This window comes from Corapipo altera, unplaced genomic scaffold (genome assembly GCF_003945725.1).
Source record: "Corapipo altera isolate COAL_440 unplaced genomic scaffold, ASM394572v1 44, whole genome shotgun sequence".
NCBI classification, from domain to species: Eukaryota; Metazoa; Chordata; class Aves; order Passeriformes; family Pipridae; genus Corapipo; species Corapipo altera.
The window spans coordinates 270761-285359 of NW_020884880.1; the positions used below are offsets into that span (position 1 = coordinate 270761).

Consider the following 14599-nt stretch of genomic DNA (forward strand, 5'->3'; position numbering starts at 1 on the left):
GAGATCCACACCAAAATGTATAATGCAGAGAAAAGAAAAGAATCTCCGTAGGAGAGAAAAGCTTCCATAGTGTGTGGAAGAAGCCATATTTAGACTATTATGGGAAAACTGGATGCTTATTAAATATATTAATTGCAGTATGAAAGAGCAGCTGAACATAAGTTACATAGCTACTACAAGAGTTCATACTATACACTAGTTCTTTATTTGGACTAGTGACTCCAACATGCTCACCAGTGTTTGAAACAAAAGATGCTCTTGTAAAATCTTGTGTCTGAGGAGGTTATAAAAGCAAAGCTACAAAAACCTGACATACAGCAAAAAAGGAGCTTCGTAGGCTGGATCATGAAGCCTCATGTCTTGGAGTGAGAGGTGACTTAGATAAGGCAGAGAAGCCTGACAGAAGGTCATGCTGCAGAACAAAACAAGCTGCAGATCTCAGGACTTGCAGTGCAGTGTGGTGGAACTAAAGGGAATTGCTCAGATCTCAGTGATTCAGGATCCAGCAGTGTCAGCTGTGCCAGTCAGATGGTGTCAGCTCCATCCCCTGAGGCCAGCGTGTGTCTGACATCCCATTCTGTTTCAAGCAAATCTAATTAATTCAGTAATAAGTGAACATTTTGGTTGAAATAGATATTCCCCGGGTATAATAAAAAGGCAAAGAAAGTGAAGTTAGCTGTATCATGAAGGATGTAGAGGTCTACACACACTATGTTGTCTATCCAACTATGCTGTGGTGCATCAGAATAAAACTTTCTTATGCAATGAAATCCAAACTTAGTTGTTATCATGACAATATCAATGTGACCACTTATTTTAAAAGCTGTAATTTCTATTTTCCAGGTGTTGATTCTGATTTAGAAGTAGATCTGATAATCAATGCCATATTCCTGCAGGAATTCTTAGAATGGCATTATGTATATATATGCACATAAAACTTTTCATGGCTTCTGGGAACCATAGGTAAAAAACCTTTTCCAAAATTCCTTTCATGATCCTTCTGATCTTCTTTTTGACCAGGCTTTGTCAGTACATAAAAGAAAAAAAAATACCAAGAGCTCAGCCGTGAGAAGTATATACAAGCTACCAACAGTTTTCGAGGCATTGGTTATATTTTTTCAAAATACTGCTATTGAATACTTTAACTGTCATGTACAATTACTGAAGAAATTGATTTTCTCTACCATGTTCAAGAAGTAAATATGTAAATTTGTAAGGCAAATACTCCCCAGCTGCCCAAGAATAACAGGGCATGAAATCCTTCACTCCATCTGGAAAAACAAGTGCTGATGAGGATCTGACCTATTATCTATGTAAGTCAACAAAGCACCTGCTTCTGAGTTCAGATGCAAGGGCTCTGGATCTTCTCCTGAGAGCTGCTGCACACCCCCCATGTAAGCAAACAGTATTGCCTCCTCAGTTTGTACACAGCAGATATTGGCACTTTATCCTTGGAGCAAACAGCAAATTGCAAATTGTACCCAGCCACTTAGCATTTCCAGTACATCGCGGCCTATGTTTTCACTTAGCAAAACAATGAGATATCCATCTCCAAAGAAGTTCTCTTGTCTTTCCTGCAGGAGCAACAATTCTGTGGGTGTTCGAGGCTGTGGTTTAGATGGCAGTGAGTGTACAAGGCAGTGTGCAGTCAGGCCACTGTTACTGTGCACTGGTTCTCGGTGAGGGTAAAGAAGACCTGGTTGGGCCTGTGATTCTCCTTATCCCAAGGCACTCAGAAACACGCAAGAACCTGTTCGCTGGACGTAAAGGATGCAGAGCATAGCTTGTAAATGGGTGGGACTTGCCATGGCTGTTGCAGTTTAAACTCCAACTCACTGACTGAGCTCTGAGAGAGGAAAGGTAGGTTTTAGATCAGGTTTAGATAGGCAGAACCCCCAAAAATATATCCTTTAAAAACTGATGTAAAACCCCAATATGTGTCAGTGACTTGGAACTGGTGTTACTTGTAATAATATAAATCTCAAGTAACTGTGTCACTGAGACTAGAATTTGCCCCCAAAATGGCAAATCTAGAGAATATTAACTGAGGCTTCTGCTACTTATTTTCTGCTCTGTCTGCCCCTTTCTCTTTTACCTATATACATGCGCAAACTCTCTCTTGTTCTGTCTTGTTTTCCTTCTCTCTTTCTGCTGCTTCCGTCCCTCTCTTCTCTGGGGAGCTGTAAAGGTGTTACAGGTATCCTCACAACAGTGTTGTCATTAGGCCCTTCTGCAGGAAATGATTCTGTAAGATTAATGTGGAAAATCACTGAAGGAAACTTGAAACGTGGTACTACTCCATCATGGCACAGGTCAAGGAAGACTTCTGTAAAGACTTGTATCAATATATGTGTATCAGTTTAGGATAGTATAACATGCACCAGTGGTGGTTAGTGAGAGTACTTGGTGCCAGAATTATTTCTAAGAAATCTGGCTCCATCAATTGCTGATATCCCAAACTCCTTTACCATTCTTTTGGGTATTAAGAACAGATTCTTTCTGGGCCAGAGGATCACAAGAGAAGGGGATGTGTGTCTGGAATTAAAAAAGGCTCTATTGTTGAGAAATGTTTGGAAAAGTATCATTCAGATAGGTTTGTTTGTTTGTTTGTTTGTGGGGGGGTTTTTTTATTTTTTTGAGCTGCTTGATAATGCTTGTTTTAAAGCACAGTTATCTATACTACTTAGCATGCTCATACTTTCACGTGTGAGTATTCTTTGTATGGACAGGGAGGAGGACAACAGAAAAGCAAAAGAACAGTAAGCAATTCTCTTCCTATAAAAACAAGCACATTTTGCATTTTCTTTATTCTCTAATCCAAAGGACACTGTTGGATCCTCTATTTGCAGTTTAAGAGGAGGTCACCATCCCAGCTGGATCCTGTTTTTCCACAACATCCTCAGCCAACTTGGTTGACTAAGCAAAGATCTGCTTATGTGAGCATCCAAGAAACAAAGATCAGGGAAGGTGAGTCCAGGCAGCTGTCTGAAGGCAGGATCCCATTTTATTATTTGTCCTGAAGCTTTCCAAAATCTTTGTGCAACTGAGCACACCAGCAGCTGCATCATAGCAAAAGAGGTTCCGGAAGTGATAACAGAACTCAACAGTGTAAAAAAAAAAATCTTTATTGTCTTTAAAATATGTATATTTTTATAGAATATTTGTAATATAATATCCAAAGATTTGTTTTTTTTAAATACCAACAATATTATCTTCATGAGATATAACTATGACATATAATACAACCACCTCATATAGAAAGGATTTTCCTTCAGTTTCTTTCCTTACAACTCACTGCTTACATAAAAGATCACAGATCATTTTTTGCCTATACTTGAGAAGCATGGGCTTGTGAGCCCTTCTCACATCTCTCTGCCATTTTGATCTTTCCTCCTTCCCCTTGCCCCCAAATTTCTGGTAGAGCAGTACAAGCAAAGATTCAGCAGTCCTTGACCCATACCCTTTGAATATCATTGTACATAAACTAAACAAATCTTACTCTACTATCTCTAAGGTATGAACATACATCTCTTTGGATCAGATGTTAATGGAGGATAAACTAATGCTAGGAGGAAGAGATAGCATCCATTGTGCATCTGTTCTTTTGGTGCTGGTAGATTCTGGAGGTGGAAACAGGGAAATGTGTGGAAATACATGCAGGTGTGTATATGGATCTCTGTGGATGCGTGTAGGTGCATGTAGACCTGAGTCCTGAAGGGCAGCATAGGGACGAGGAGCAGACGTTGCCTAACAGCAAAGGTTACTGTGGATCTGCCCAGCTCTGGAGGAGGCATGAAACTACAGAGGAGGGACATGGATCATCACTTACTTCTCACATACTTTTCTTAGAAATGGAGGGTAAACAGGCAAGGGGGAATATATAGAGCAGAAGAGAGGCCCTGCACCTGTGTGAAAGACTGCTTGGGGTGTACAAAATCAATGGCCTCATTTTATTTGTATTTTAAGCTTGTCATTGGGATAACTTTGTTTCACACAGGGTCTGGCCAAGTTTTTCACTTTTTCTCTCCCTCTCCAGATAGAGCAGGCTCAAGACTTCATTTTTATATGTCTTCATAATATTTTTTTGATGATACAGTTTAGTCTAATTATACAGCAGACTTGTTTATAATGTAATTTGATTGTTCCGAGGATTTGGGATTCCTCTCCCAGCCCTGTCGAATTTTTGTGAGAGGTTTGTCCACACAAGGAAATATCAGCACAAATTTGACTACCAGTACAGCACATGGCACAACGAGGGAGAGCATATAGATGTTTGGAAGACACCATTTGTATGCTGATGGGCTCAGGAACCATTTTCCACCGTAAACCAGCGTGTGCGCAGTACACAAAATCAGTGTCAGATATCCCAGTTTGGACTAGGAGAAAATGAAGGAAAGAAAGAAAGAAAGAGAGAAAGAAGTGGAGGTTAAAACAGAAAATTAAAACAGAACAAATGCAATTTTAAGAACACAGTAAGATTTGTGGCATGTGCCAATTTGGGGACTGGTGACATGAAACTATTTTATATAAAGGCTCTTATTGTTTCTAATAAAGATTAATTCAAATGGATATTGGGGAAACACAGTTAGTTTTTCTTCTCTGTCAATATCCATGATAATTTTTCCTGGCTCACACATATTCCCTAGTAGCTGTCATATTTGTGAAAAAGCAGAGAAAGTGCTGACATTCAGCGGAGAGATCCAAGATTTTTTATGCTCTGGTGCTATCCATCCAGAAGTACCATACTGTGCAAGTTTTTCGCCTTGGTAAAACATTAATTGACAGTAATTTCCCCTTCTCTTGCCCCCCTTCCCATCCAGCTCAGCTCCTGCAGAGGCATGGCAGCTTGCACCAAACTTCCTCTTAAAAGAGGGCTGAGATTATAGTGAGGGCAACCTGTTTATAGGCACATCAGTTTTTGCACTCTGCAGAAGTTGCAGATTCTCTTTAGATGCTTGGCAGTGAGAAGATTCAAGTTACAAAGTAACTTTTCAAATCCATTTTAAGTGAATTATTTTATAAACCAACAAAATTATCCCAATAAATGGCTAAATTATTTTGCAACTTAGTGTAATTGTGGTATTTGACATCAAAGTCAGCTTCCTGTTTGTCATTTAGGAGCTCACATCTTCCCAACTTTCTCTTGTTTACGTAGTAATCCCAGTTGTGCCTTAAGCAGCCATCAGAGCAGTTGTGTGTTTCTACAGTTAAGCTCTATTGCTGTGTAGATTTTTTTTTCACTATCTGATCATGGAGAGTACACACATCACATTTGGAGATATTAATGGAGGAAAGACATAAGTCTCTAGTAACCTGCCTGTGGCCATAGTTTATAAGGGAAGAAGTTTTTTCTAGAAGTCATTTTCTTACCTGTACAAATCGAAATTCTCGCCAGTTGACACTGTTGCTGACTGAAGGCAAGGAGGTTATTCCCACAAGAACAAAGAAAAAAAACCCTATAATTCCCAAAGCCAAGTAAGAGTCACTAAGCCAGGCATTAGTCGTGTCGAGTGGTTCTGTTTTATTGTTCAGTGCCTAAAGAAAAGAAGACCAGGTATATTTTCATGATAGCAGTTTTAGGATCAATAAGCAGAAAAAACCCATCCTTTAAGGTAACTAGGAGATAAATGTTATACATTAATTCTCTGAAAATCATTGGAGATTTACTTTGAATGCCTGCTCAAGAAGGAGGCATTATATTACGTGTGGTTTCCATGTATCTGTAATTGTGGTACCTGTTTTACATATCTGTTTATCTGCCATTGAGACAGATATGTGATCCTTTCTTCTTAAGTAGAATCAGAAAGTAAAAATATATTCTATTCTTAAAGGTATATGAAGAAATAGGGAAATATGCTTCTTTTAAGTACTCTTTATGTTCACATTTTCCCTGATTATTTTATTAATATGTCAACTATCTAGAAGGAAGACTGGGGCCAGAAATCCCCTCAGCTCAGCATAATTCCAACAAACTTTAGATATACCAATGATTAAAAGGAACACAGAAACTAGGAATATGACCCTATTGTAAAGATCATTAGGTTGTCCACATGTATTTCTGAAGCTCAAAATAGATGGTAGTATTTATAAAAAGGCCAGAAGAAAGGGAGACCTAGCGCAGGGAACAAAACTCACCTGGGAGATGATTGGTTTGCTGTTTCTCCATTTTACGAAGGAGCGAAGTGGACTAGCAAGAGTGAACACAGCATGCAAAGAGGCAAATGCCAAGGCTATTAGTCCAAGTTGTTTCCTACACAGCATCCATTTGTCCAGCCAGTCTGGAAAACGACGGTATTTGGTGCCTCTGTATAACTGAATAATTGCAGCAAGTACACCAGGAAGATAAACCAAGCCAAGAAGGATGAGTGCCACTACAGGGCAGATCCGATTTGGAATGGTCATTGCAATAAAAAATGAAAAGTTGTTGTTTTCGTATATGTAAGTGTAAATTACATCAAGAGCCAAACAGTAGAAGAAGAAGAATACAGTTAGGCCAAGGGACAAAAAGATGGGAAACTTCCACATTGGAAAGAGCTGCAGAGGGTAATTTTCTATTTCCTGAGCAGCCAAGAGGGATCCCTGATCAAGTGGAGTGAGACCCAGTGCACGAACAATATTCATCACCATTTCTTTAGCTTCTGTGTCATCTCCACAGACAAACACCTGCAGCCAAAAACAAATAGAAGTTTTATTTTGACAGATTTTTGTGACATTCTCTGCTGCCATGCTGGTCCTGGATATAGACAATGAGCACAAGCTTCCTAGGCTGCTTGCTGACTTCCCTGCTGACCTTAATTAAAACAGGCAAAAAGTAGCCTATAGGTACATTTGGCCAACCGGTCCATGAACTTAGAATATGATTTTTTTCTTTTGGGAAGGAGATTGTTTCAAGTGGCAAAATTTTACATCTGGAAAGAATAATGTGTAACATGCTTAGTATAAGCCTTTGCATAGAAGATTTGACCTTTGGTTTAGCCAAAACCATTTATATGGCAGCAGAAAACAAAGCTAGTAATGGTTTGAGTAGCTGGGTGATTTCATGCATTGTACAAGAGCACTGTCCCTCAAAGTGGCAGAAAATAGGGTAATAATAAATTATTTTTCTTCAAATAAGCTGTCATGTTGCTTCCTATGCCCAGCTCTGTACTTGCTGGCCTGTGGTTAAGGAGCAGGTTAAAATGGTTTGCACACTCTGATGTTGTGTTAAACTTAGGTGGTGATAGATTCTAATTTAGAAAATTTTAGTAATTTATTCATCTTCTAGCTCACTTCTGTTGCCGGCCTATCATATCCCTTGCCTCCCTGGTTTTTCTTTCTTCATTTTGTTCTTGCTTCATTATATTCCTCCTATCTCCTTTCTGTTTGACTTTACAACCCCTATGAACAACTGATGCAACCCTCATGTCCTCCTGATTTGCTGTCTCTCTCTTTGTAGCTCTGCCATCTTTCTTTCCTTGCTTCTCTAGCGTCTCTAAACACTGAGTTCAGAGGCAAGCTATTGATATTCCTTGTCATGCCATATCACAAACCCAAAGGAAATTTTAGCTCAGATTATTTTGAAATGAGGGATTATAGAGAAAATACCATTTCAACCCTATCTGATTTGTATGTCCCATGTGTGTTTTGTCTAGCTAATAAGAAGCCATACAATGAATAACTCCATGACAAAGGAAATCCCTGTAGCTCAGACTTACCTGCCGGCTTGCATCCAACGCTCCTGACTGCAAGGCCCAGGCTGACACAGTGTTAAAGGCTTTCACAACCCTGGCACCTGGCAGCAGCTGAGCAAGGTACTCTGCATTGGATTCAGGATACTGGTTTAATTTTAAGTTGTTGCTTATGTCCACCACAACTTTTCCACGGAGAATTTCTGCTAGTGGTGTAAGGAAGTTGTAATGTTGCCTCTGGATTGCTATAATGATGATGGCAGCTTTCTGTGCTGCCTCTGCGTGGCTCAACACCTCTGTATCCTTGGGAATCAGGTTTGATATCTGGGTGCTCCGACTTCCATACACCACGTGGTAGCCACACTGAATCATTTTATGCCCTAGAGCTCGTCCAAAATCTCCAGTTCCAAATATGCACACTGTCTCTCTTTTCTTAGAAGTGTTAGGAGCCAAGGCCATCACGTTGGAAGAATTTGTATTCATCTGTTAAAAAAAAAAGTAATAGGAACAAACTAAGCAAAACATGAATCTCTTGAAAATGAAAGACTGGTATCCACTCTGGAAGTATAGCTCTCAGGAATCAGAGTTTTCTTGCTGCTTAATATGGTTCCTGCACACTCTTCTGAATACACACTCTCAGAAGATATCTGTACAATTTTTAAAAGAGCAGTCTGAATACTCATTTCTCCATCTCTCATATGGCACTCTCTTTTCCATTCATTTTATGGATTTTTACATTCAGCTGAACTGTTGCAGTGTTCCTCTCTCAAAGGGAAAACAGGAGGAAAAGACATTGGAGCACAGAGAGTAAGGGTAGCCCATATTTCAGAGTAATTTTTTGCTTACTTATGCTGTAGAAAAACATTGAGGAGGAGTGTGTTTCTAATCAGATTAGAACCTGGAAAGCGTTTTTCAGAATACTTGAAGAAGAGATATTATAAAATGTAGCTACAAAAGTATCTGTTGTCCTCAATATTTCCTTAATTCAACTAGTCAGTACCAGTTTGTTTTATTGCTGTTCTGCGATTTTCTGAAGAACCTTCCGTGAAGCATTTAGGCAGTGGACTTGGAATATTTCATGTTGAACATAGATTTATATATTACTCATAATAAAATTCTCTTTGAAAGTTTTATATATCACAGTACCTGGTAGATTCCAAGTCTTTAATGTATTATCCATTCAACAGCAGTATGTATGTTCTGTACTTGCAGAGTGAGACCCATGATACAAACACACAATCAAAAATGTCGAAGGTCTTGCAGTAGGTCCACATGCTGTTTTCCCTTTACAAAAGGTGAACTCAAACCAGACAACCTAAGACCTCGAAGAGCAGACCCTGAGAGACCCCTCTCTTGAACTGGCCATCAATTAGATACTTAGAGCAGCAATTTAATTAGCAGGAGCCCTGATGGTAAGTCTTTCACTGCATCACAGGTAACTGTCCTTATTAGAGGTGTAGGAATAACAGATATTCTAATTTGCAGGAAAGAAATGCGTGAAATGGTTAGCTAAACACAAAACAACTGCTTTGCTTCTGCTATTTATGAACCTTTTGCATACATTATTCTGTGAAGCACCATTCAGAATGCTGAAATTTAAACATACTGCCATTTAAAAACACTGATATTATGTTCTTCACTTTCTTTTGTAATTTTCTCTAATCAGAACCGTTTTTGCTTTTTAAAAATCTGGCATGATTTTAAACTGTTTGACCCAAACCTTGCATATGTTTGGTGAACAAAAAATCAAACCTGGACTTTCCCCTACCCTGCTATCACCTAGAGATAAGGGCCGTAGGTCAAGGATTCAAACATCCATGGCCTATGCTGTAGGGTGTAAGCCTTGCTAGTGAGATGGTGTCATGGTTTGAGATAGCCCCAAAATCCAATTCCCTAGCTCCATTCCCCTTCCCACATCTCAACCCAATGTGAGATAGGTTTTTCCAGACAAAACACACCCAGACTCAGAATGGGGGAAAGGGAATATATTACAATGACTGCACAAATAAATATCCTAATACATTATACACAAAATCACAACTATCTCTACCATGACATATAGTATTTACAATGGATCAGATCTTTTCTCCCCTCCAAATAAAAGTCCAGGAGGGAAAGAAGGACAGATCCCTTCCAGTCTCTCAGGGCAGCAGCTTCTTCTAAGGCAACAGGTTCTCCTCATCTCATGCATGCAGCAGCTGATAGCTGGATCTCTGCCAGCACTCACGAGGGGGGTATCCCCCTCGGCCCCTTGACGCAGGCAAAGGGGTCTTCCGTGGGCTTCGTAACCCCAGACAAGGCCGTTTCACCACGTCATATCATGAAGACGCAGAGGGGTCTTCGTGACAGTCTGGTATCTCCAGGAGATTCAAGCTCCTTGCAGGGCCTCTGTGCCCTGTCTCAGGCTGCGAGCTTCTTTGTAGCTTGCAGCAAGGGAGGGCCCCCAAGGCCAACCTCTCACACCATCCTGGCTCAGCTCTCAGGACGACTGAGCTTCTCAGCTCCTCTCTGCAAGTGCTGTAGCACTCCAAGGCTCCTCTCCTTAGTAGGAGCCCATGTCCCTCCTTTCCTGGAGGTCTCAAAGGAGTTTTGGGGGCTCTGATATCAGTTCTTACCCCCAGAACTCCGTAGCTCTGCTGCTAGCTTCTGCTGCTTCCTCCGGTTCAGTTCTTATCTGTCCTGGCTCTTAGCCATAACCTCTGGACGCTGCCGCCGCTTCTGCTCTGTTTCTGCTCACTCAAGATGGAAAACATCTCCCAGCTCACAGCTACAGACACATAGTCCAGCTTAACACTGTTCCAAGTCTCTGTAGCCCCCAACTGGGGCTGGGGGGCCCCAGAGGCCCCGAGGGGCTCCGGGCCCCTTTGCAGAGCTCCTACAACATGGCTACTTCTTCTACCACTAACCAAAACTACAACCCTTCTCTTCCGGTGCTTGTGACATGTTTACATTTCTGCAGGAGCGCTCATTGGACAGAACTTCAAAACTTCCAGGGGTTTCCACCCCTGGGGGTTACCACTTTTCAGCCTCTGGGGGAAAACAAGGTTCAAACCACTACAGATGGACACATAAATGCTTACTCTGAGAATTGTATATGAAGATTTTGGCTTGGACTACCTCTGTGTGTAGCTATGTAGCCCTCAGTTGGCATCAGTGCCTGCTCTGCACCATTCTTGCAATGAGCTGTGGGAATCCTGTAATTTAGAGAGCTGCCAACAGAGTTGCTTTTGGTCATTAGGGGAAGGTGTGGATTCAGGCAGAAAAGGGCCTGAGTATCTGGGTGCTGGAGGATCTGTGTGGCTTGAACAGGTCCTGTTGGAGGCTTTGCAGCGCAGCAAGGTGTTCACCCTGGCTCTGCTGAGCTGCAGTCCCAGCTATGCATGTACATCATCGAGTAGCACACTGAAAATGAAAATAAATCCTCATAGATTCCCATCTGAATGTGTCTTGAATATCTGGGGACTCTGGCACATGCATAAAATTGCAAGTCCTTCGACATATTTAAAAATCATTCTCTGAGGGCTTTATTAATGTCCCACGAGGCTCTAATGTGACTAACACTATGAATTTCCTTTTTGGGGATGGTCTGTATTTCAGAAAATAGAGAAGAGTTGCATATGTAATATTAATAAATGGTCCAACTCAATACCTAATAAGGCTCAACTTTCCTTTATTAATTTTTCTTTTTAACAAAGTAGGCTCCTATCTAAAATCAAAAGTAAAACTTATTTGTAACACACAATCATCCAGTTGAAAACATCTGTGTTTGTCCTCAAGAAATCCTTAAGTTATTGCTGAGTGAACTATGCAAATCATTTTCCTCTCCAAAGTAAGACTGGAAAAACACCCTCCAAAACTCAAATGGATGTTATCAGGTAATATATTTGGTAGATCAGTCAAGTTATATTTTGCTTGAGCTTGAAAAATATTTATTATAGAAATGGATCCACCAGCAAGAAATAAGTCTATTAAGTGCTTCCATTGTTCACTTATACTGAATATCTCATTTGCTAGTGAACACTGAACTCATTTTGCCAGAGAAGAGAAGAGAAAAAGAAGGAGATGAAAAGAAAAAATTAATGAAAGGAACATTTTTTCTTTCAAAATACAGTTTCTTGAAGCGCTATCTAAGATGTAAAGGGAATGTAGAAGACATAGAAAGCTGAAGAGAGTTAAAGTTTTCTTTAGTATTGGTGGTCTAATTTATCTTAATGCAATTTCTAACAAGCGATACAATTTGCTTGAATAAAGTAAGCAGAGTTTACCTTTTCTTTTTAATAATTACCTAATAGAGATGCCCATAGCTGTTTTGATGGCACATATTGTATATTAGAAACAAACTGCTCACCAATGAACTTTTTAACAAATTAAGTATATTGTAAAGCTGATAGTAATTTAATAGTGCATCTGCTACTTCTGAAAATCACATTTAAGACAAGGCAAATTTGCTTTTAAATCCCAGGCCTTCTGGACCATGCCTCCTTCTAATAAAGACAGAAATTAAGTTAATTTTCTCCATAGAATCCTACTTTTCCTTTCTTTCAACATGTCTTTGTACCAGCTGGCTGTTATTGAACTAAAAGAAGGTTGTGGGCTTGGCAGTGAACTTCTGGAGGTTAACTCAGGCAGTAAGTTGCAAGCATATAGAGAGCGCATAGAAAAATTCTGGATTTGCTGTGTGTATTTGTAGAAAATGCAGCATCTAATGGCAACTGTGTGGTTGTAAAGTCAAAAGAATGGACTCCCAGATTCATGACTGCGATAGCTGCAATGCAAAAGGATAGTAATTTTCTATAGGACATGGTGTTTTATTGTCATGTCAGTGTGAAAGATGGGAAGCAGAAGTGTATCACAAGGGACACAAGGCTTGTTTAGTAACTTGAAGTTCAGCCCAAAGGGTGGCAGTGGGGCTCTGCTTCATGCCGATGGATTATGCTGGGCTCTCTCAAAGCACCAGAGGAAAGCAGAAATACCAGCAAAGAAACATACGGTAACCACTGTCTGTTCTTTTACATAAGTAGCCAAAGATTAACTGAGAAAAAGCCATAAAGCTTTGTATCCACACATAATGTTTTTGCTTATATCCATTCCCTTAACATGAGAGCACTAGTGATGCCTTTTGTTATTTAAAAGGTAATCCATGTAAGCTTCTCCTCTGCATTGTTGCTGTATTCTTGTACACTGAATGATCCTGTTTTAAGGAAAATGGTGGCAATCTCTGAGTTTATTTGGTCAGTAATAATAAAAGGAGGTGCTGAAAGAAAAATAGAACCTAATTGCAACACTGTCATTTTTACCCATTGCATAAACACTTAGGGGAGGTGAATGAAGAAACAATGTTTAGTTAAGCAGTTATAGGCAAATGCTTTGATTATGTAGGGAATTGAATTGACAAGCACATTGCTTTGCACTTGGGCAAAAGGAAGGATCCTAGCAGAAGCAATGCCATGAATAAAGTACAGTGCCAAAATCAGAAAGGCAGAGATGGGATCAAGACATAGACTGGGATAGATAATGGAAAGATCAGAAAGATGTGACATGAAATGCAGATGGAAGATCAGTGGAATGATTCAAAAGTTAGAAAGACAAGATGAAAGGAGCAGGAAAGAGTAATTTTACTATTTACATTTATAACAGAAGCAAAACAAGTGGCTCTGGTAGTGATCTCAAGCGATTGTCTAGTCTACCTCCCCTCCTAAGGCAGAATGAACTGTGTTTAAATCAAGTCTAACAGATGCTTGTCTAACCTGTTTGTAAAGCCTTCCTGTACTGTGGATGCCGAAGTCTTCCTGGCTTACTGCTTTCTCGGCCCTTCTATTAGGCAGATTTTCCTATTAGCAATCTGTATTGCCTCCCCCACAGTAGCTGTCAATTTATCCCCCCTCTCTTTGCAGCAGCCTTTGTTGGACATGAAAGCTGTTACCATTTCACCCTTTTCTTCTCTAGATAAAACAGTCCCAAATCTTTCCCTGCAACTTGTGCTTCTGAGAGTGGCGATCTTTCTCATGGCTTTCTTCTGATCTTTCTGATCTTTCTAGGCTAAACTGCTCCAATTGTTAAAAGTATGTTGCTGAAACTGAATGCAGTACTCTTGCAGACATCTTACCAGATACTAGAAGGATTGCTTCATTTGTGTCACACATCACATGTAATCCTGCTGTCAGATTTGTCTTATTCACAACACAGCTGATTCATAGTCAGCCTGTGATGCATTAAGGTGATGAGTGCCTTAACAAGTAGTGTGTGTGGCAACAGGAACCATGATGTGGAGTGCAACAGCTGATGCTGAGCTCATGATTTTCACACTATCCATGTGTCAGAGATTGCCACCTTGGACTAATTCTACTTAGCTAGCTAACAGCTGCAGTGCATTTGAGTCCACCTAAAACATGTCTTCTGGGTGAGATTTTGTGGAAAGGAATCTAGTTTCGTATGTTTCAAGAGGTCTCTGTGTATAAAGCAAAGCTTGAAAAGTGACGATCTGCTTCTACATCTCATCAGAACAGAAATACTAATGCAATGGCATCCTGTTACACCCAATCCTTTAATTGGACTGCTCCCACGCCACTTATTCCATCCTTATTCCATCCATTTCTGCAGTGTTTTCCAACTCAGAGCTGCATTGTGCAGTCCCTGTTGCATAGCACCATATTTTTTCAAACTGTAGCTTCGATTTGCCAAGATCATTTTGATTTCCAAGCCTGTCCTCTAACATGCTTGCAGCCCTTTTCAACTTTGTCAGATTGTCAGCTTTCATGAGTATAGTGTCTATTCCAGCATCTATTCCAGCCTTTTAATTAAATTCTGGAACAGGACTTTTGCCACGAGAGACTTCCTGTATATCTGCAGTAAATGCAGTCTTCTACTTTGATAATATTTAACAGAGAGACTGAAAAATGTTTCTTTTGTTATTTCCACAAAACTTTACCTTA

General features: G+C 40.1%; 1 protein-coding gene and 1 long non-coding RNA gene across 5 annotated transcripts in view; one reads left to right on the forward strand and one right to left on the reverse strand.

Moving 5' to 3' along the window:
- Positions 1–3093: 3093 nt before the first annotated feature.
- Positions 3094–14599, reverse strand: part of STEAP4 (STEAP4 metalloreductase) — a 64322-nt gene continuing 52816 nt past the window's right edge. For 2 of the 4 annotated variants that reach the window (XM_027639450.1, XM_027639451.1), the window contains exons 2-5: positions 7695–8150; positions 6136–6663; positions 5371–5535; positions 3100–4376 (exon numbers count right to left, since the gene is read on the reverse strand). In XM_027639450.1, coding sequence (XP_027495251.1) covers positions 4107–4376; positions 5371–5535; positions 6136–6663; positions 7695–8150 — 1419 coding nt within the window. In that variant the 3' untranslated portion in view covers positions 3100–4106. Of the gene's footprint in view, positions 4377–5370; positions 5536–6135; positions 6664–7694; positions 8151–14599 lie in introns of all 4 variants that reach the window. The other 2 variants (XM_027639448.1, XM_027639449.1) reach the window with 2 other exon arrangements.
- On the forward strand, positions 7710–9079 carry LOC113945371. The gene is made up of 2 exons (XR_003527062.1): positions 7710–7790; positions 8963–9079. It is a non-coding gene; the product is annotated as an uncharacterized LOC113945371 (long non-coding RNA).